Genomic DNA, 23,627 nt, shown 5'->3' on the forward strand with positions numbered 1-23,627 from the left:
TTGTTTGGGATGACGCGAAAGGTGACAAAGTCCGATTATTACGGGGAAAAAATTGTAGCAGAAACAGGAGACCCACCACCTCCCCCTCCCTCTACGCCCTAAGCTTGTTTTCCTTTAATCATTTCGGCTACACACTTTATCTGCGAGTACGCACTACGCATACTTCGGTTGTCGTGTCGACTCATAAAAACGCTTCTTCACGTCTAAACATTGATGGTATAATTGTGTATATTTATATGCATGTATTGAATAATAGTATATTACTTAACTGTTCGGTAAAGTGCGTGAATACCAACGAGTGTGATTTTTGCAGCGCGAGCCGAAGGCGAGCGTTGCAAAGCACACGAGTTGGTGTTCACGTACATTTGCCGAATCGTTGAGTAATATGTTTTACTTAATTAGTATAGGTAAAGCTCTCAGTGCCTCACTGTTTAAAACAAGGCAGTTGTCTTCAAGTCACTATGCGTACAAAATTACACAAAAATGTAAAAAAAATTACAATTGTAGTTCTTTAATTATTTATCTAAATGGCAACCCTGCTTTACATTCGAAGCGTGTTTTTCAGTAGATAGAAAAGATAACGTACGTACATGTGGTAGTGATTTTGATTTCTTGAATATGAATTTCTTTCTTCTTATTCGTTTAATTTTGAAATAAAGCAATGGGTGTTTGATTTTTATCTATCAGAAAATGAATTCCGTTTTGTTTTAGTTTATTTATTCACAAAATCAATTTCGATTTTTAGTATTTACATTAAAATGTGAAGTGATGATAACAAAGTGATGTGAATTTTACTGAAGTACGTAGTAGTTTAGTTATGTACTCGTACATACAATTTATTCTTCAAAAAAGAATTTTAAAACATGGTTACTTGATATCTTTTGAACACAAATTTCATCGAATACCTTCGAATGAACTGGCTGAAAGTAGATTACAGATTTACGTACATGTGATTTCTTACTTCTTTGAGTGAATTTTACTTCGTTTAGTTCGTTTAGTTTTGAAATAAATCGTGGATGTTCAATTTCTATCTAGGTATCAGAAAATGAATTTTGTTTTGTTTATAATGTGATGATAACAAAGTGATGTGAATTTTACCAAAGTACTTATATACTCATATTATGTATTACCGTTTATTCTCGAAATTAGTTACACTTCACTTGATCATTCTCAATGTGTGTTTTGTTTGTAAATCAACTCTCCCAAGGAATTATCAACAGGTACTGTGGTCTATGATGTTCTTACTTTGAAAAAATTATTCATAAAAGAATTTAACAACGTAACTTGATATCTTTTGAAAGTTGAAACTAAATTTCATCGAATATGTACGAATATGAGGAATGAACTGGCCCAAATCCTTAATCATAGTATTGAAAGTACAGAAGAATATTTAATTTAATAGTTCAGTTAGAATAGATTCGCTCAAAAACGTCTGAAAAATGTTATAAAGATTCACTAATCGCCATTTTATGCATACTCACATAGGTATTGTTGATATTACGGTTGTGTCATTGATAAACTCGCGTCAGTACCGTACTGCTGAAAGTAGCCGGTAAAGTGTAACAATACCGCTCTGAAAACAGTGCGGTACTGAGAGTTTTACCTATACCTATTAAGTAAAATACATTACACACACAAGTTCAAAAAATGTGGGTGATTGATTATAAACTCGTACGCGAATTGCAGTCCTCGCCTTCGGCTCGTCCTGCAATTCGCACTCGTTTATAATCACCCACATTATTGAACTTGGTATGTAATATCTATATCTATATCTATCTATACGTATATTAAAATTATGACCGGATTTTTGTAATACTGAGATCTCAGGAACGGCTGAACCGATTTTGATCGACAAAGTCTCAAAAAAAAGCTTTTGACCCGTAGATGTGCAGGTTTTTATCAAAAGTTCAAAAAGTTGCACCATAAAGCTCAAAAAAGCTCAATAATTGATTTTAGCCTATACGTAGCGCATTTAACGTATACAGAGAAGTACGTATATTATACCTTGAAAGAGCATCGAAAAAAGTGTAATGTCGAAGAAAAAAGTTTTCAAAAAAGTTGCGCCTTAAAGCTCAAAAAAGCTCAATAATTGAATTTAGCCTATACGTAGCGCAGTTAATGTATACAGAGAAGTATGTATATTATACCTTGAAAGAGCATCGAAAGAAGTCTAATATCGAAGAAAAAAGTTTACAAAAAAAGCTGTGCTGTAAAAAGCTCAAAAAAAGCTCAATTATGACCAGATTCTTTTGACTCTAAGATCTCAGCAACGGCTGAACCGATTTTGCTCTACGATGTCTCAAAAAACAGCTTTTGACCCATAGATGTGCAGGTTTTAATTAAAAGTTCAAAAAGTTGCGCCTCAAGCTCAAAAAAGCTCAATAATTGATGTTAACTCTATATTCAAAGCCTTCAACGTATATGTGACCCGCTCTGACAAAACCGACCATTTCGACAAAATTTCAAAAAATGTTTTTTTCTCAAAAATCTGATCTTTCAACCCTTAAAACTCATTTTAAACATCATTATTTTGGACACTTTTTTTTGTCGAAACGGTCGGTTTTGTCAGAGCGGGTCACATATAAAGAAGTACGTAGTATATTATATACTTTGAAAGAGCATCACAAAAAGACAAATCTTGAAGAAAAAAAGTTTCAAAAAGTTCCAGGTCAAAGCTAAGTGAATGCTTGAAAGTTTTGAATTATGACCTGATTCTTTTGTCTGTGAGATCTTAGCAACTGCTGAACCAATTTTGATAAATGACATATCGAGAAAGGTTCTGAAGTGTAAATGTGCAGGTTTTTGTTGAAAGTTCAAACAGTTACACTATAAGCTCAAAAAAGCTCAATAATCGATCATGTCATATTCGGTGGGTACACAAAGTACCTACATTGTACCTCAAAAAGTCTCCGCGGAAAAAAACTTATGACAAAAAAAAACTTTCAAAAGTTGAAAGCTGTGGTCATGCAGTATTTGATCTTATTTGATGTGTAAAAAAATTATACAGATTGTACCTTGAAAAAGCACAGTGAAAAAACCATTCTAGACTGTAAAAAGCTTTTAAAAATTGTTGGTAAAAGTTCAGCGAAAGTTTAAAAGTTCATTATGAGTTGGTTTTTTGTCACAGCAAGATCTCTGCAACAGCTGAACCGATTTTGATAAACAGCCGCTTGATAGAAAGGTTTTGAATAGTACATAGATATGCAGGTTTATGTTGAAAGTTCAACAATTTTCTCCATGAGCTAAAAAAAGCTTGAAAACCATTTACTAAATTTTGAAATGTGAAACGAAGTTACGACAAAAAGTTGATTTTATAATAAAAAAACATTCAGGGTGCATCGTCAACATTACCTCATGTCATGAACTTTAAAGCTTTCACTGAACTTTTACCATAAACATGAGTTTTTTTCTGTTAAAAATTGTTTTTCAACTTAGATCTTTCAGGGTACAACATAAGTATTTTTGTCTGCCCATGAAATGTTTTTTCAGCTTACTACAAAATTTGTTGTACTTTCAACATAAGCTTGCACATCTACACTTCAAAGCCTTTTTACTGAGAGGTTGTTATTTTAGGTCAAATACCACATGTCAAGAAGTTTTGAGCTTTCGCTTAGCTTTTTTTCAGAAATTTTCAAAAGTTGATGGTAAAAGTTGAGCGAAACCTCAAAATTCCTTGACATGAGATATTTGACCAGATCAAGTCATATACATACATATATGCAAGGTTGACAGTTTTCACCAATTTATGCAGAGGGTGCAGCAGATTGAGTCATTTGAGTCGAGACTTTGATAATCTTAGCAAACAGAAAAAGAACTACTGAAATTTTTGGTAATTTCTGATAAAAAATGATTTTTTTAAAACTAAAAAACAAAACATTTTTGTAAATTAAAAAGAAACAAGATTGTTGATTTGGTAAAAAAAAAAAGAAATTCTCAATTTTAGCAAAAAGTAGCAAGTTTGGTAGTTATCTACAAAAAAAATATGACGTTTACATTTTTTGCAATTATTTTTGTTGCTTTTATTAGGGAAAACTATAGGGTAAAAAACAAGTTTTTTTTTAGATATTTTTGGTAAGAGTTTGCAATGTTGCCAAAAAGTTATCATTTTTTTAGACTTTTTAAGAAATGAAACCAGGACTTTTCGCCAATTGTTGGAAAGAGTGATAATACTTTTTCGCAACTTTTATTGAAAAACTGGACATTATTTTGATTTTTGATGAGAGTGATTGAGTGTTTTTAGAATACATTTGGGGAGAAAGCGACGCTTTGGGGTAAATTTTCGACTTTTGGTGATGACAGTTGAAATAAGTACATATTGGAATTTTTTGCGATAAAACAATATTTTTTTTTCTGTTAATTTTTAAAAAAACCTCATCAAGAATTACAATATTAGCCAAGAGCAGAACTTTTTGAGAATAAGATATAAACAAAGAAAGACCCTTTCAAAACTTTTCAATAATAATTATGTACTTATTGTGAAAAAAGTAGAACTTTTTAGTACCTAATTATCATTCAAAACATTTTGAACAATCCTGTGCGTGCTTTTGTCAATACGTTGAGTAGTTTTCGAAAAAATTCGATTTGATGAAATGTTGAACTTTTTGAGAAAAAATCCAACGTTTCTTAAAACTGTATTTATTGAAAAACTATTCAACGTATTGACAAATGCATGCACAAGATTGTTCAAAATGTCTTGAAAAACATGGAAGTATTTCAAATTTGAGCCCATTCCATGCATCCGCGGCTCTAAATTATAACATTAAAGTTTGTCCCATAAGACCAATGTAAAATAAGGCATTTTGGTTATACTACTACTATGTATTGAGAATATCCCCTTAATAGGAAAAAAAACAAGGCTTCTTGACAATAATTGTCAAAAAAATTATACCTTTTTGCAATTCTTTTTGAAAAAGCGAAGCTCATTTTTTTGAATTTTCCAATAACTAACAGTGAAAAAATCATGATTATTCTACATATTAGCTACTGAATTTTTAAAATGTACATTTAGGTTTTGAAGAATCGCGCAGCATGCGCGATTAACGGGTTGGCTAGTACTATTATTAAAAATCCATTAGATACCATGTGTGACATCTTTTTCAAAAATCCCAAAAATAGTCTCTTTAAAATTTTTTTGCGATCGAGCCATTTTGAAAATTGCCTATTTTAAAGGCTTCTTTCCCCCATTTTTCCAACTGGGAAAATTCAAATACGCCGTTTCTGACGTTTTGAACCCATATCTAGTTGTACTAAAAGGTTTTGCGAAAATTCCAGCCATATTGTTTGTACTTTTCATTTTTTAAAATGCTCAAAAATACTGAAAGTTTTAAAATTTTATCCTCATTTGATATTTATTTTCGGTTTGAGCGATTTGAATGCCTTTTTTCAACTACGATCTGCTCATTGTAGTCGATTTTTTAAAAAGGCAATAAAATTTCTTGTATAAATTGCAATGGATGAATCAGTTGAAATAAGTTGAACTCTTCGCTTCTCTCGTGCATTTTATTGTCGTTTCTATGTAGACAAATTTATGATTATTTTTTGAAACGCTAAAATTTTTAGCCTTAATTAAACATTTTTCGTAAAATATACCTACTCGTATTTCCCAGAAGAGTCTTTTTGCACGCTTTGCATGAGCTCATTCGCTTAGTTATTTCATTCCTTCAATTTTTTTCCTACTATTGGGTATTTGGGAGATTTATTAATCAACTTTTTTAGGACACAGGACATCTACTTGTAGATAATACTGGCAAATGAAAGGCTCATTTCCGGTGATCACGTCATCATACGCCATTAAATGGAATCCAAGTTTTGTACTCTTTTTTTATTTTTGCCAAATCGGTTTCGTTTTTGAACCACGTCGAATTCGGTATAGAATGCCAAATAATTTCATCTAAAAAAAAAAACAAAAAACATCAGATTTAAGAATTGGAAAAAAATTGGAGTAAATACGTAATTGCAAAAATTCCTAATTTGATCCCCATGTTTCCCAATATTATATTTGATTGTCTCAACTTACCTTTACCTTTCGCCGAGGGTAATAAAGAAGAAGCTACAGTCCATACGAACGTATTCATTATCCGCCATTTATGCTCAGAACTCAACGAGACGTTCGTTTTTGCTCGCGTAAAGGTAAAATTGGTTCCATAAGCTCGTTCCCACTTGTACTCGTCACCTAATAATAAACTAATGCCACCGGATTGGAACTGTAATTCTAAATCGGGTTCATTTTCAAATCTATAATCTAAAGTCATCCTCCCTCGAATGTTTTTTATAAGCAAGTGTTTGATAGTTGCAAACTCCCTGAATGTAACTTTAAGCGATGCTAAATTCCACAGCCCTCGAATAACGATATCCTTTAATGTAAAACGATGAAGAAAGGGAGTTTCAGGTACGGTGCAGTGATATTGTTGAGGGTTGTTTGAGAAATCAGGATGTTCTGATATCAGCTTTCTTCTAGGAGTTTCGTACGTTTGGAAAATTTCATCGAGTTTGTTGGTGAAATTCGTATTATTGCGGAGATTTTCCAACAGCATCGATACCAAAGCTGGTCTTATTTCTTGTTCTAGGTGTTCTTGATCTTTGACTGCCAGCGTTTCATTGTGCCAAAATATATTCTGAAATCGAGTATTAGTATCTACCTAATTAATAAGTTCATTCTTATTTTGCTGAACTTCTTAAACCAGATTCCATTTTTTTGCTCACCAGCCAATTTTTCAGAGTATCGTATTTGATGCCATGGTTTGAGACGCTCAAATCGTTATCTTTAGCATATGATCCGACAGCAGTTGATGTGAAATTTTTGAAGTGAAGTACTGAGTGAAAATTTGAGAACCTGTGGCCTTTCTCTGCACTAATCATACCCGATATACTGATACTAAGGACTTTGAAAAACACCTCCTGTAATGTAATCAATTCTATTTGAAATTTGCAACCAAATTATTTAATGATTTATCATAAACTGAAAGGTTTTATATTTATTATTTACTCACCATTTTATGGCTAGAAAATTCCCAGTGGATTGACGGAGGTTCCCATCGGTCACTTTCCTTGTCCACCATTACTCGATAGTTAATGTTTTGAAAGAAGAACGTGCTGTTGAAATGGTTCACATTGTTGCTGATATTGTATTCAAATTCCTTCAATTTATACTGTTGCATTGTGGTAATCAATTCGAATCCATCCCCGATTCCAACTCTGAATACGTTGGCGACCCATACATTTAGATATTTTGCGAGATTGTTCTCTGTACTTATTTCTTGCGTTGGAAAAATATCTGCGGTTTGGTGGACGGAATTGAAATAATAAGAATTTCAATGTTATAAATACGATTTATGAAATTGTTTTGTTATGTTATGGAGTATTTTTTTTGTGAATACCTTTTACTTGGAGCAAGATGATGAATAAATTCCTCGTGAGGGTGTCAAAATACATTTTGTGCAGGCAGAGGTGTATCTGGACCGAGTTGTTGATATGATTATCTACCGAACCAAAAACGAACTAAAGTTCCTTGTGATTTATTCGAGTTATCAGGATAAGTACCTGATTATGCGTAATATCGGAGATTAATCTAGATTCATGAATAGAAAAGTGAAATGTTAATCTGACAGCGATATGATTATTCTATTTATCAAGGTAGTTGAAGTAGATCAAAGAAATTACCTTATCCCATGGTTGTCTGCAGTTGATCAAATTTTGAGTTGCGCCCGTCTTTAATTTAGAGTAAACATGAACTGTTGAAGAATTTCTTCTGAATTAACGTTGCGATCTATCGAAGTGGGTTAAATAAAACGTCGCAAGAAATTCAATAATATTTCCATGAAAATGTTTTTTTTGAGCATTTTTAAAGAATTTTGAGTCCAAAATTGGGTCAGGATTCTGGGATTTATTAAAATAGTTTCATCGAAATTTTTTTTGAGCATTTGAAAAATAATTTTAAACCTAAAATTTTTTTTTTGAAAAGTACCTACGTACTGTGACCGATTAAAATGGATTAAAAATGTATCAGCATTTCACGTAGAAAATCAAATACTTTTGTCAAACTTTTTTCGAGCTTTTTAGAGAAATTGCAGTGTTAAGTTTGTCTGATTTTTGGGAACTATTGTGGAAGGGGTATGCAGCATGTAAAAGTGTGTTGAAATTGAATGAGGAAATTAATTCTTTAAAATCATTTATACGAAATTCGAATTCTCGCTAAATTTTAAGCCATGTTTTGATACGTTTCATGACACTTGAAAAAATTCAAAAATTATGACCTATAGTTTTGGTATCAAAACCCTTCAAAAATACTCGAAAAACATTTTTAACCCTTCTGATAGGTTATAAGGATGTTTTTGAATAATTTTATAATAGTTTCATTCCAACTCGAAAGGAGGAGACATGATCTTTAATCAACTACCTACACCTCATTGTGCGACATTTTTCGAGATTTTTGGTTCAATGAACCTTGAACAAACTGCATTATGCAGTGATTATATTTTTTTGATCCCCCTCCTCGAATTGATAACGCATGTGTAACCATTTTTACGAAATATATTTAATTATGAAATTCTTATGATTACAATACAAAATTTTATTTGAAAACAATAAAAACAAAAATGGCACAAATGAAAGAATTTTTGGCCAACAGTACAGTAGCGAAATAAAGTACAGATAGTGAATGATTGAAAAATATTTTTGCAAGCTTAGCTTTGTTTGTTGAAAAATTATCAAGAGACACACGCACACGCGCTCGCTCGCTCACGATTGATGAATGATAGCCCTGATGGTGCTCTCAATTCCCTGTTTGGAAGCAGTTAACATCATAGTTTTGGTGTCTAAGTCTCCTGTTTCTTTTTGCTCTAGTGTTGTTGGTGTTTCATCATCTCCTTCTGCTTCAAAGCACACCTTTTGCTTTTGCATTTCCGCATTTCTCCTCAAGTATTCCTTTCGCTTTTGCATTTCTTTTCTTTTCCTCAGTTCTTTACGTTTTTTAATCATTGCATCTAATCGCATCATTGTAAAATTCCCTATTGTTGTAAATAATACAAGTGCTAATAATGTTAATGCTCCATGGACCCATTCAGATGCCCAGTCGCAGCTGTTATTAATCTGCGGGTCCGTTATATTTCGCTGGTCACCGATGGAGAAATAACATTGTGAATTAAAACATTTTATATTAAGTTGACCCTTGACATCGTGCTTGTACGAGTAGTTTCCCTCCGATACTACATTGATAATGGTTTTTTGTATTTCTACCCAGATCCCCCCATCGTTAATTTGACAGGAATACGAACCACTGTGCTTTATTTTTGTTTCCGGAATAATTAAAACCGCCGACCGGGAGTTTCTGTCGCATGATTTTTCTTGTATTCGGGATTTCTGAGCTACGGTGCTATGGATCTGCAAAAGAGTACTGCATGTTGTACTTCCAAAGAGAAATCAGCTTTCAAAGTGGTACATACTTCTTACATTCCATTTACTCCCACTATTGCGCCCCTCTTACTCTTTACCCTCACTCTTCTCAACTTTTTATGCAATTCAAGTCAAAGCAAAAAAGAATTCCCTTGTTTTGTTGAAAAATTTGGAATCACCTATTACAACCAGTTGTTAGATGAATTAAAAAATTATTTATTGAAAAATATGAGATGACTTTATACTTGAACAATACTGATTTTAGAGAAGTTACATCTCAAACAAAAAACACCCACGCACTTAGCGTGAGAAGACCAACTTTTCTTTAAATAAAAATTTTTTACGAACGAATTGATTCACTTTTTTTGAAACATTTTTACAGCAATTGATCTGTTTACAATCGAATCGAATCATTTACGAACAATTGGCGATTTAGTAAAAAATTGATTGATTTCTTAGTGAATCATTCGATTGATTTCTTGGTGAATCATTCGCGAACGAGTTAATCAATTCAATAGTTACTAAATTATTCGCGAACGAATTGATTCGTATCAGTGACTCGTTCGCAAACGAATTGATTCGTATAAGTGACTCGTTCGCGAACGAATCGATTGGTATGAGTGACTCGTTCGCGAACGAATCGTTTCATGTACCCAATTTATTTTATTCATTTAATTATTTTTCGTGAATCATCCGCGAACGACTCGATTTATTCAATTAATTTTTGGTGAATCGTTCACGAACAAATTGACAAATTTATTAATCTACAATTGTTAATGAATTATTCATTGTATTAATTTTTCGTGAATCATTTCGTGAACGAACCGACGAACAAATTAGTCAATTGTTGATAAATCATTCGCGAACGAATCGAATTATTCGATTAATTTTTGGTAAATTATACACGAAGAAATTTATTAATTGGTGATGAATCATGCGCGAATGAATCTATTCATTTAATTAATTTTTAGTTAAGTAATTATTCGCGAATAATTCGAGTAGTCCAAAATTGATCCTGCATTCACACTTGTGAATTGTGAACATACATAGCGGTGGTGGTGGTGTGTCGAGTGAAATTGGTCTGTGGTGGTGGTGTGAATTGGCGCGCTGGCGAGCACAACTTAAGTTCAGTGCTTCACACCACCAGAAAATAACTCGGCAGCGACGAGTCCGCGGCATAGCAATTTATCGACGGCAGTGGCACGGATTAGTGGTGCAGACCTGTATCTACGAGTTTGACAATTCAGCAAAACTTTACTTACTGGATACTCGTATGCTATCCTCACATTTAAATCATTGTGAGAACATACAAGTTCAAGGTAGGCATTCTCAGGTATTCTCTGCATTTCTGATTCGCTTGGCCAAAGATCACCAACTGTTGCACATACATCTGGAATAATTGAAAAAAATGAATGATGCGTCAGATGAAGGTGATGTACATACTCTGTGTCAAATAAACCAGACAAAACAAATTTCAATGCACCAGTCCGAAAAACGACACACAGATTGGCAATTGATGACGCTGAAAAAAACGTCCGAGATCCCGCATAAATACTTACATTGTGACGGATTACGATGTTAGGCAGGCAGAGGAGAAAACGTTGAAGAATAACAAAGCGAACCGAAAATCGATTTATGTTCGATGTCAGGCTCGAACAATTCCTTTCTCTCCCGCCTCCACATCCCTCCCTCCTTCACCAGATACAACACAGCCATGTACCATGTACCCTAAGTGGTGGGACCATAAGAAGGCCAGTGCGATTTCGAGATGAGTGTTTACTAATCCTTTGTAAAGACAACTTACCTGATGGTTGAAATACTGGAAAACTAAAAATTCCTGCCATGCAACTTATAAAGAACACAGAAGAATGTTCATGCTTCATTCTGAAAAAATGCAAGAATTACATACGAGTGACAAATTAGTACTTATTAAGTGGGCTGATGACGAGAACTGGTTCAAAAGGGAGGAGAGAAGGGACGATGGCAACGATGCAAATACGCGGGGATCGCTACGATCACCGCATCTTCATTTTTAGTGTGCGTAGCACACTATTGGTTTCGCTTTGAGAAATTGAAATTTCAATTACAATGAATGTTCTCTTAAGCTATCCAACCGTTTTTTGTACCTATTGGACACCATTTGAGAATCATTAAGGCGGAGGGAATAGATTAATTTTCATTCAATTCGGATGGGTAATTGCTGAGTAATTGCAATTTTAGTTCATTATTTTAATGCATTAAATCCTAAAAAAGGGAAAAGGGAACTTGTAGAACACCTGCCGCTCATTGTACCCTGCTATACCCCCAGTCTATTCCATCTCCGCTTTTCAAATCAGCTGTCTCATTGTACCCTGTTACACCCCTCATCTGTTAGCTGTATATTCCAAGTGGGAGTGGTTTGGTGGGGCGTTTACCCAACAAATGAGGAGCTGAGAATCAAAACTCACATTTGCCAAAAAAAAAAATACCGTTTTATGGCAGATTTGGATATACCGTTTTACACTCTATAATGTGACGTATTCGGTTTTTTTGGATCAAAGTCATTTTGGTGTGAAATTCACCTTCAAAACCAAGGGTTAGAATCAAAACTCACATTTGCCAATGGCAAATGTGAGTTTTGATGAAAACTTAGTTTTGTTTGCAAAATTCCATAGGGAAAAGTTTGATAACAAGCTGAATTTTGGTACACGGGGGTTTTTTGATACGCTGATCACGAATTTGGGATGTCCAGGTGAATCCGGTGTACGCTTCCCCCTTTTTTGTGGACCTTAAGCCCCCAAATTTGTTTTTTTGCGTTCAAGTCCGAAAATAGGCAATTTTATGCAAGATTTATGTTTTTTGGGTCGCAGAATACGAATTTGACAATATTTTTTTTGTAGGGGTGGGGGATGAGGGGGTTAGGGGGGCGAGAAATTCAAAATTTGACTATAATGATGTGTGATATGTCGAAATGTATGTTTTTGAGGGTGTAGATCACGAATTTGACAATATTTTTTTCGTAGGGGTCAATAGTGGGGGCTGAGGGGTGAAAATGGTTAAAAATTCAAAATTTGACTATAATGATGTGTGACATGTCGAAATGTATGTTTTCGTGGTTGTAGATCACGAATTTGACAATATTTTTTTCGTAAGGGTTGATGGTGGGGGATGAAGGGGGTGAAAAATTCAAAATTTGACCATAATGATGTGTGATATGTCGAAATGTATGTTTTTGAGGGTGTAGATCACGAATTTGACAATATTTTTTTCGTAAGGGTGAATTGTGGGGGATGAAGGGGTGAAAACGGTGAACAATTCAAAATTTGACTATAATGATGTGTAATATGTCGAAATGTACCAAGTATGAATAATTCAACTGAAAGTGAGTAATTTTCATCAATTTACTCGATTTTAGTTGTTATAAAGTCATTATAGAGGTTTAATTTACGTTAAAACTCCGTGTTTTGCCTATTCTGCTACATAAATAGGAATATAGAACAAATTTTTGCACGTAGATGAACGGGAAATCCCAGGGGCTAGTACTTCAGATAGTGTATTTCAAGATGTCATTTGACATTTTTGCCCCCGAATGCCCCGGCGACGACAACAGTCAATTATAGTGAAAAATCATGGTGAATTTTGTTTAAATGTTACAAATTTTTTCTTCCAGGGACTTTGACGGCTCTCCAATAGAAAATTCTCCATCCCCCACCCTTCACTTTTTCTACACCTTCAAAAACATACATTTTGACATATCACACATCATTATGGTCAAATTTTGAATTTTTCACCGTTTTCACCCCCTTCATCCCCCACAATTCACCCCTACGAAAAAAATATTGTCAAATTCGTGATCTACACCCTCAAAAACATACATTTCGACATATCACACATCATTATGGTCAAATTTTGAATTTTTCACCCCCTTCATCCCCCACCATCAACCCTTACGAAAAAAATATTGTCAAATTCGTGATCTACAACCACGAAAACATACATTTCGACATGTCACACATCATTATAGTCAAATTTTGAATTTTTAACCATTTTCACCCCTCAGCCCCCACCATTGACCCCTACGAAAAAAATATTGTCAAATTCGTGATCTACACCCTCAAAAACATACATTTCGACATAACACACATCATTATAGTCAAATTTTGAATTTCTCGCCCCCCTAACCCCCTCATCCCCCACCCCTACAAAAAAAATATTGTCAAATTCATCGACCTTGTAAATAATATCGTCGTCTCCTCTAATAGACCAACTGTGTATATGGAATACAACGTAACGAAATGGCACCAACATCTCACCACTACTAACACAAAGTTTTACACGAAGTCTAATGTACTGGCTTTGGGAATGGAAGTGCGCATGCGTGACTTGTGAAGAAGAGGTTTGTCGTTGTAGTTGATGTTGTTGTGTTGGTTATCTTCCCCTCACTCCGAGCGGGTAACCTAGGGTAACCGGCGCATGACCATTTCCATTCCCAAAGCCAGTACATTACACTTTGTGTTAGTAGTGGTGAGATGTTGGTGCCATTTCATTACCATTGCACAGTTGGTCTATTAAGAAGTGAACATAAAGCGAACTGAATAAGCTGCAAGGTCGATGGTCAAATTCGTATTCTGCGACCCAAAAAACATAAATCTTGCATAAAATTGCATATTTTCGGACTTGAACGCAGAAAAACAAATTTGGGGGCTTAAGGTCCACAAAAAAGGGGGAAGCGTACACCGGATTCACCTGGACACCCCAAATTCGTGTTCAGCGTATCAAAAAACCCCCGTGTACCAAAATTTAGCTTGTTATCAAACTTTTCCCTATCGTCGTAATTAAAACAGTGAAAAAAAATTTGATTGCAAATCTTGGAGTCAAAACTCACATTTGCCATTCTTTGTCTGGATATTAAAGCAGAAGGGAGCTAGGTGAAAATCAGTCAACACAGGGAATCGTGTTCTAGTAGCGCTATCTAATGATTCATTTTGGTATTATAAGTTTTTTCAACTGGCAACACTACTAACTCAGTTTTTCGCGTTTTTCTCAAAATCGTTTATGGTGGCAAATGTGAGTTTTGATTCTCAGCTCCTCAAATATATTCTTTTAATGCCCTAATCCACCATGTGAACTCGTAGTCGAATGGATAGGGCATGTAGGTAGGAATAGGAAATTTAGGGACCCAGGTTCGAATCCCCGTGAGGTAAGTAGGTAGGTGACAGATTTTTCGTAGGAAAATTGGATAGGTAAATTAGTCCAGGAAAAATAGTATTCCATTGGGAAAAATGGGGGAGAAAGCTGAATTTTGGTATACTGGTCCATTTTTTTGTGCTGAACACGAATCCGATGAGTCCCCGGTCGTCCCTGGTGTGCGTTCTCCCCTATTGTGGATCTAAGCCCCCCAAAACCAGTTTTTTGCAATTTTCTCCCCCGCATTGCATTTTATCGAGAAATAGGTGGTCGGATAAGAATCTACGTCAAATTTCCGATCTAGTGATATATCAACTTTCTTTCTACCCCCAAGGGGGGTGGAACCACAACCATTCAAAAAAGGGGGTTCCCCAAAAAATACATAAGGGCTGTAGGCGCCTAAGAGGGGTGAAATGGTCCCCAAAAGCGTTTAACATGAAAGGTGGGTACCATAGAGAAACCTCTGCGCAAAAAATTTCAGATCCACACCCCCTACCCTTTTTGCGGAGCCCCCCTTTTTGAAATTTCAGTAGCACTTTTCTCAGCCCCATTTCAACCGATTTTGAAAATTTTTCTGGAAGTTATGTATATCCTTGATAGGTATTCACACAAAAATTTTCAACCCCCTCCCCTCAAATTTACCCCTCAAAATGGCGTTTTTTTCATTTTTTTATGCCTATTAACAATCAAGATTGCGAGGTACAATTTTGTAAACACGTTTTTTGGATGTATTTTTGGCCCCCAAACATCATATACCCCCCGTGTAGGGACGGGTCAAGAATATCCCTATGGTACCCTCTGCCTGTCGTAAAAGGCGACTAAAAGAGGACCAGGCAAGCGCGGAGGCCTAGATAGCAGCCCTATCACCGTGATATATCTGGCATGGCTGGTAACCAAGCCAGACGAAAATCTACCTTACTCAAAAAACACAAACAAGAAGAAACGGATGGAACAATGGGATCCCAGGCGGAGGTGAACCCCTGGTTAAAATAAAAACGCACGCAAACGAAAGAGAATGAGGAGAACGGCAGGGGTGACTCTCAGAGACAGAGTCCCATCCGAGAAAATAACAGCAGATCTCGGAGTGAAGCCAGTCATGAAGAAGATAAAACAGTATAGGAAAGATTGGAGAAATCATGTCAAAAGGATGGAGGAAACAAGATCACCAAAACAGGTCCTCCAATATACACCAACGGGGAAGAGAAGCAGAGGGAGACCAAGGAGGAAACTCACGGATACCTCAGGCTCATCCTCAACAGGTTCCACACCGCAGCAGACAGGCCAATAGGCCTACCGCTTATAAGGAAACGACGACGACGACGAAACATCATATACTATATTAGAAATTTTTGCTGTGGTGCGCCGTGATGAAAACTTGGAATAATGTATCGTAGGGGGGTGGGGGGTGAAATGGGAATTTTGAAAAAAATAACTATCAATGTGTACGGTATCGTTTTCATATGATTCGATACCGCTGAGCACGAATATGACCTCAGATTTTCTGCTACACTCACCTACCCCTCTCCAGAGCCCCTCAGCCCCCCTCAATTTTCACGATTTTCGAAATAAAGTTATTTTCGTGATGTTGGTGTCGTTTTCATATGATTCGATACCGCTGAGCACGAATATGACCTCTGATTTTCTGCTACACTCACCTACCTCTCTCCAGAGCCCCTCAGCTCCCTCAATTTTCACAATTTTCGAAATAAAGTTATTTTCGTGATGTTGGTTTCATTGCTATGGGAAAATTACATAAGTTCAATGTTATTGTACATAAAATTTCTCGTAGAATCAGCTCCCCTCGAGGGGGGGTGGATCCTTCAATTTTTTTTCACGCAGAAAACGCAACAAATCTGTATGTGTACTGCACTGTGGTCTCGTTACCATATTTTTTTCTTGTGATTTTTTATGTAGGTAGTCATTGAATTATAAAATACATACTCATACATACTCAAGTTACAGTTATCATGAATAATTATTATGCCACATATGCTCCGCAGACCTATATACAGTCCAGTACACATACAGATTTGTTGCGTTTTCTGCGTGGAAAAAAATTGAAGGGTCCACCCCCCTCGAGGGGGAGCCATGTGCTGTAGCTGATTCTACGAGAAATTTTATGTACAATAACAATGAACTTATGTAATTTTCCCATAGCAATGAAACCAACATCACGAAAATAACTTTATTTCGAAAATTGTGAAAATTGAGGGAGCTGAGGGGCTCTGGAGAGGTGTAAGTGATTGTAGCAGAAAATCAGAGGTCATATTCGTGCTCAGCGGTATCGAATCATATGAAAACGACACCAACATCACGAAAATAACTTTATTTCGAAAATCGTGAAAATTGAGGGGACTGAGGGGCTCTGGAGAGGGGTAAGTGATTGTAGCAGAAAATCAGAGGTCATATTCGTGCTCAGCGGTATCGAATTATATGAAAACGACACCAACATCATCAAAACAACTATATTTCGAAAATCGTGAAAATTGAGGGAGCTGAGGGGCTCTGGAGAGAGGTAGGTGAGTGTAGCAGAAAATCAGAGGTCATATTCGTGCTCAGCGGTATCGAATCATATGAAAACGACACCAACATCACGAAAATAACTTTATTTCGAAAATCGTGAAAATTGAGGGGGGCTGAGGGGCTCTGGAGAGGGGTAGGTGAGTGTAGCAGAAAATCTGAGGTCATATTCGTGCTCAGCGGTATCGAATCATATGAAAACGATACCCTACTCATTGATAGTTATTTTTTTCAAAATTCCCATTTCACCCCCCACCCCCCTACGATACATTATTCCAAGTTTTCACCACGGCGCACCACAGCAAAAATTTCTAATATAGTATATGATGTTTGGGGGCCAAAAATACATCCAAAAACCGTGTTTACAAAATTGTACCTCGCAATCTTGATTGTTAATAGGCATAAAAAAATGAAAAAAACGCCATTTTGAGGGGTAAATTTGAGGGGAGGGGGTTGAAAATTTTTGTGTGAATACCTATCAAGGATATACATAACTTCCAGAAAAATTTTCAAAATCGGTTGAAATGGGGCTGAGAAAAGTGCTACTGAAATTTCAAAAAGGGGGGCTCCGCAAAAAGGGTAGGGGGTGTGGATCTGAAATTTTTTGCGCAGAGGTTTCTCTATGGTACCCACCTTTCATGTTAAACGCTTTTGGGGACCATTTCACCCCTCTTAGGCGCCTACAGCCCTTATGTATTTTTTGGGGAACCCCCTTTTTTGAATGGTTGTGGTTCCACCCCCCTTGGGGGTAGAAAGAAAGTTGATATATCACTAGATCGGAAATTTGACGTAGATTCTTATCCGACCACCTATTTCTCGATAAAATGCAATGCGGGGGAGAAAATTGCAAAAAACTGGTTTTGGGGGGCTTAGATCCACAATAGGGGAGAACGCACACCAGGGACGACCGGGGACTCATCGGATTCGTGTTCAGCACAAAAAAATGGACCAGTATACCAAAATTCAGCTTTCTCCCCCATTTTTCCCAATGACACTTTTTTTTCATCTAATTTTCCTGGACTATAGTACATGATAATGAGGCAAAAATAATGCTGAAAGTGAGTTATGAATTATGATATCATTTGCTTACTAAAAATTCATTTCACTAATTTTTTGTCTACCTATAGCCATAAGTATAGTAAGAATTACCTTGACATGAATAATTTTTAACTTTTTACTTATGATTTAAAAATTACTTCAAAATGAGTAATTAAACTAATTTTATTTTTGTACAATTGAAACAATACGCATGTAATTTTTATTATCATGATTTAGTAAAAATTATTAAAACAAAATGATTTTTACTATTGGTACCTATAGCAAAATTTATTAAAATGATAATTTTTACTATACAATTACAGTAAAAATTATTGAATGGGATCTGGTACTTAATTGTGCTAAATACCAGTATTTAGTTGAATTTTTTTGTAAAAATTACTCATATTTTTTTCGTGTAATTTAGAGGCAATTCAAATTCTTAATATATTTTATAAGATTCAATTCTTAATTTAGAATAAAAAGCAAGTTCTGAAAATTGGTTTGAAAATTTATAAATTTGAAGACAATGGAAATTCTAAAAAAAAATAATATGAAAATTTGTATTTAGAGACGCTGAGAATTCCAAAAATTGATTAAAAGTTCTGTAAGTTGCAGATAATGTGAACTTGAAAATTATATGAAATAAGTATTGTAATATTTATGAAGAAGATGAGAATTCTGAAAAATTGGAGGCAATGTGAATTCCAAAAATTGTGTAAACGTTTTACAATTTGTGGACAATATGAACTTGAAAATTGAATTTGAAATTTTTTAATTTAAAGACAATAAGAATTCTGAAAAATTATTCAAAATTTGACTATTTAGATGCAATGTGAATTCTAAAAATTGATTGCAAATTTCCTAACACAGCAGCAATGCAAAATTCTGAAAATTTATTGAAAACTTTATGAAATTGTAGCGATGGGGAATTCGGGAAATTGATTTGAAATATGTACCTTTACGCGTCAAATAGAATAGTTGACATTTGACATAGTTGACATGTCAACTACGTCAACTATGTCAAATGAATTGGCCAATCAAAATTCATTTTTAAAAATCAGATTTCCTCCAGCCACTCATGATGTCAACAATTTATATTTTTATTTTCAATTTCTGATTTTGATTTCTTGTTTCATTCTCATGTTGTCATGTAGAAATTTCCAAATTTTTCGAATTTTTAATAAAACTGGCAAATTTACAATGTTTTTTTTGTAATAATAATGAATTTGACGTAGTTGACACATAAAAATATGTTGACATGTCAACTATGGTTTTTTGACTTGACATAGTTGACGCCAAGTTGACGTCAACTATGTCAAATTTTTAGTTGACGGCCAACACTGACTCAGGTAGAAAATTGAGTGAAAAATCTCAAATGAAATTTATTATCAAGTTCACGACTCACGTGTTTTTGCTGATTCAAATTTAACATTTTTTGAGACACCCTTTTCGAGGAAGAAATAATTATCAATTGAAAAAGAATTCGAAAAAATCCGCCGAAAGTTTCAGAACGGCGCAAGACTAGGTACCTACTACGATTACGACCCAAACCCAGACCAAGACCCATAGTTGTTTACATATCAAATGAATTTAAGGGTAAGTATAATGAATACAATAAAAAGAATTTTAGCGTATTACTTTGATGACATAGGTATTTGAATTTTTTTGGAAATAAACGCTTTGTGGAATTTTGGATTTGAAGTGAGTGAAAGAAAAAATTCGTGGGAAGCTTCAGAACAATGTTTTCCATATCTGCACTAAGTTAGTATGCATAGATAACCTACACGGAAAAAAATTTTAACATAAATTACCTATTAAAAAATAATAAATGTCCGCCAAAAAATATATTTTACCCAAAATTAGGTAGAATTTACAAACCTCATAGTAAAATTTACTAATCTCATAGTAAAAATCACTCAACGTGTGGTTCAATTCGTGATGAAAGTAAAAATTACTTTTCTGTATAGTATTTTTTTCCACAAAATTCAATGTAATTTTTACTATTTACGGATGGTAAATTTTTACTATTCTGTTCTGGTAAAAAATAAAATTGTATGATTGAATAAAAAGTACTGCACCAGGTGGTATTATCTGTTGCGATTGTAACGGTAATTTTTACTATTCACGGATAGTAAAGTTTCACTATTCTGCCCAAGTAAAAATTACTCAGTTATAAAATTAATTTTTACTATTATTTCTAAGTAAATATCACGCATTGTGAAAGTAATTCTTACTACATGGAAAACATGAATTACTGTGTCAATATTAATAGTCCGGCATATGACAATAGGAGTAATTGCACCCCCCCCCCCCGCCGATCCTCCGGGACTACTTTTTTCTTAAAGGGGACATCCTGAGGAACATTTTAAAGCAAACTTGCCAAAAAAAAAAAGTTGGCCTTACTTACAAAATGGCGGCCATTTTGATTGACAGGTCAGCCGAAATCGCAGATTTTGCGTTTTAACATAGGACTTGCACGAACTTTTTCAAACTTTACAAAGGTAGATCGAAAGATCATGCAAAAATTTATCACCTGTCAAAATTTCAAGGTCCAAAGTGCGTTTTTCGATTTTTGGTGAATTTTTGAAAATTGAATTTAGGCTAAAAATTAGGGAAAAAATCAAAATTTCACCAAATTGACCAAGAAAGCTGAAATTTGGGATATACCCTATTTTCGACCTTCCAAATCGATTGGAAACGGTTTCAAGCCGTTTTGAGCAGTTCTGGAGCCTCCAGCAGATTTTTGAAACTTTGAATTTTCACAAAATTTCATCAAATAATGGATATGGAAAGATGAAATTTACTCTACACTCCAATTTTAACACCCTCTCAAGACGACTTCAGGTGGGTTCAAGTAATTTTAGGGCCTCCAGCGACTTTTTTTGAAAATTACTGGAGCCTCCAGCAGATTTTTGAAACTTTAAATTTTCACAAAATTTCATCAAATGGATATGTAAAGCTGAAATTTACTCTACACTCCAATTTTAACACCCTCTGAAGACGACTTCAGGTGGGTTCAAGTAATTTTAGGGCATCCAGCGACTTTTTTGAAAATTACTGGAACCTCCAGTAGATTTTTGGAACTTGAAATTTCCCCAACATTAAATTATCAAATGGAGTTGGCAAGCTGAAATTTACTTCGCAGATTACATGATGGTTTCAAATGATTTTGAAATTTCAATTTTCCAAAAAAACGTCATACAACCTTTCAAAAAGTTGCTGGAGGCTCCAAAACGACTTGAAATTCACCAGCAGTCAACTTCGTAGCGCATTGAAATTAGTTTGCAGAATGGAATTTCGACTCTCCATCTTGGTTTGATAAAATTTTGGGGAAATTTCAATCTTCAAAAATCTACTGGAGGCTCCAGTAATGTTCAAAACAGTCGTTGGAGGCTCTAAAATGACTTGAAATTCACCAGCAGTCAACTTCGTAGCGTATTGAAATTAGTTTGCAGAATGAATTTCGACTCTCCATCTTGGTTTGATAAAATTTTGAGGAAATTTCAAGTTTAAAAAATCTACTGGAGGCTCCAGTAATGTTAAAAAAAGTCGTTGGAGGCTGTAAAATGACTTGAAATCCACCAGAAGTCGTTTTCAGAGGGTGTTAAAATTGGAGTGTAGAGTAAATTTCAGCTTTCCATCTCTATTTGATGAAATTTTGTGAAAATTTAAAGTTTCAAAAATCTGCTAAAGGCTTCAGGAATTTTCAAACAGTTGGAATTTCGAGTTTCAAAAACCTGCTGGAGGCTCCAGAACTGCTCAAAACGGGTTGAAACCGTCTCCAATCGATTTGGCATGTCGAAAATAGGGTATATCCCAAATTTCAGCTTTCTTGGTCAATTTGGTAAAATTTTGATTTTTTTCTCTCACTTTTGGCCTAAATTCGATTTTCAAAAATTCACCAAAAATCGAAAAACGCACTTTAGACCTTGAAATTTTGTACGATATACCGGAAACACAGAAAATACACACACAAACATGTGAAAAAGCGCTATCCAATCAAACTGCACGCAATAAACAGTAACGTGATTTGAAATAGCACCACGCGTTTGCAAACAAATATATTCTTTTAATCCTCGTTTATTAGTAGCGTGGTCATAGCAGAGTAGTTAAGTTAGGTAGTAAGGAAAACGTAAGGTACCAGGTTCGATTCCCCGTTAGGTCATTAGATTAGGAAATTTTCGTAAGAGATTAAAATTGTAAAAAGTCCTCCACATCGAGTACTAACCAATGGTGCAAAAAAAATTCAAAACAGCGTAACCCTACCCCTTTATTTTAATTTTTTAAAATTTCATTTTGAAAATTGATATCATTGCTCCAAAGTAAAAATTACCTCACCACAAGTACTTTTTATTTCTCAAACAGTAAAAATTACCTCAAAACGAACATTTTTTACTTCAACGCCTGTTAATCTTTACACAATTGGTTTGAGTAATTTTTACTATTAAAATACAGTAAAAATTATTACGATAGAATAATTTTTACTTTTCAAATAGTAAAAATTACTTCAAGAGGAGTATTTTTTTCTTCACCACACATTAATTTTTACATTATTGGTTCGTGTAATTTTTACTATCATGGTACAGTAAAAGTCATTATGGAGGAATAATTTTTACCATGCTATCACATTAAAAATAATTTGTGTGACCAGTTGAAAATACCAAGTTCTAAAATAAATTCTACTGTATTTTCGAATGGGATCCGGTTATTGTGCTAAAATAATAAAAATTACCTATACTTTTTTTTTTCGTGTATCTATAATGTACATATAATTTAGTTTACCTGTACACAGCTACGAATAAAGGCTCGTAAACGACTGTGGACGCGTATACCCTCGCAAAGCACTTAAATAAACGATTCACGGTTCACACTACTGCTCGTAGGTATACTATATTTCTGCATTTATGAAATCTACGCTTTTATAGCATTTAATCATGCGCCAATGTTGATATTTTCTGTTAAATTTGTGGATTATTTTTCGAAAACACGAAGAAAGCTTACAAATACAATAACTAGACTTCTGGTTCTTTCATTTGTTTTTCAGAACAAAATAAACAGGAAATGATTTGAGACGTTCTTTCCGTGTTCAGTATTACGTAACTCGCGTCGTATTGACGTACTATGGGTTCTCATGCGACTATTTGCATTATTTAAGGTTTTATTGGAAACATTTTCAGCTTAGTTTGGCAGTGAATTCTTTCCAAGTGATGCATAATTATGGAAATACTATCTCGTTATGACTTCGTCATCATTTAATGGGATCCATCCTCTATAAGATTTTTTTACCGTTTCCCAATCAGACACGTTTGATGTTCTCAATTTGAGATTCCTCTGATAACGATGCTTTTTAAAATAAAACCGAGAAAGGGAATCTCCTGAATGAGGTAGTTGCATTGTTGTGGGTTGCTCGAGAAATGCGGATGTGCTGAAATTATTTTTTTTCTGGGATCTTCGTATGTTTGGAAAATTTTACCGAATTCGGGGATAAATTTCACGTTGTTGTTCAGGTTTTG

General features: G+C 34.7%; 2 protein-coding genes across 2 annotated transcripts; both read right to left on the minus strand.

The window, feature by feature from the left end:
- Positions 1 to 5,480: 5,480 nt before the first annotated feature.
- Positions 5,481 to 7,737, minus strand: LOC135837304 (uncharacterized). Its single transcript, XM_065352529.1, has 6 exons — positions 7,660 to 7,737; positions 7,377 to 7,567; positions 6,990 to 7,273; positions 6,703 to 6,897; positions 6,017 to 6,614; positions 5,481 to 5,890 (listed from the first exon to the last, which is right to left on the minus strand). Exons 2-6 carry the CDS (start codon positions 7,429 to 7,431, stop codon positions 5,781 to 5,783), a joined length of 1,242 nt encoding a protein of 413 aa, XP_065208601.1. The 5' UTR covers positions 7,432 to 7,567; positions 7,660 to 7,737; the 3' UTR covers positions 5,481 to 5,780.
- Positions 7,738 to 7,928: 191 nt separating this feature from the next.
- On the minus strand, positions 7,929 to 22,968 carry LOC135837305 (uncharacterized). Its single transcript, XM_065352530.1, has 4 exons — positions 22,897 to 22,968; positions 11,195 to 11,274; positions 10,653 to 10,780; positions 7,929 to 9,378 (listed from the first exon to the last, which is right to left on the minus strand). The coding sequence occupies exons 2-4, from the start codon at positions 11,271 to 11,273 to the stop codon at positions 8,737 to 8,739; spliced, it is 849 nt and encodes a 282-aa protein (XP_065208602.1). The 5' UTR covers position 11,274; positions 22,897 to 22,968; the 3' UTR covers positions 7,929 to 8,736.
- Between the last annotated feature and the right edge of the window lie 659 nt (positions 22,969 to 23,627).

The sequence above is a fragment of the Planococcus citri genome, chromosome 2, assembly GCF_950023065.1.
Source record: "Planococcus citri chromosome 2, ihPlaCitr1.1, whole genome shotgun sequence".
Taxonomy (NCBI): domain Eukaryota; kingdom Metazoa; phylum Arthropoda; class Insecta; order Hemiptera; family Pseudococcidae; genus Planococcus; species Planococcus citri.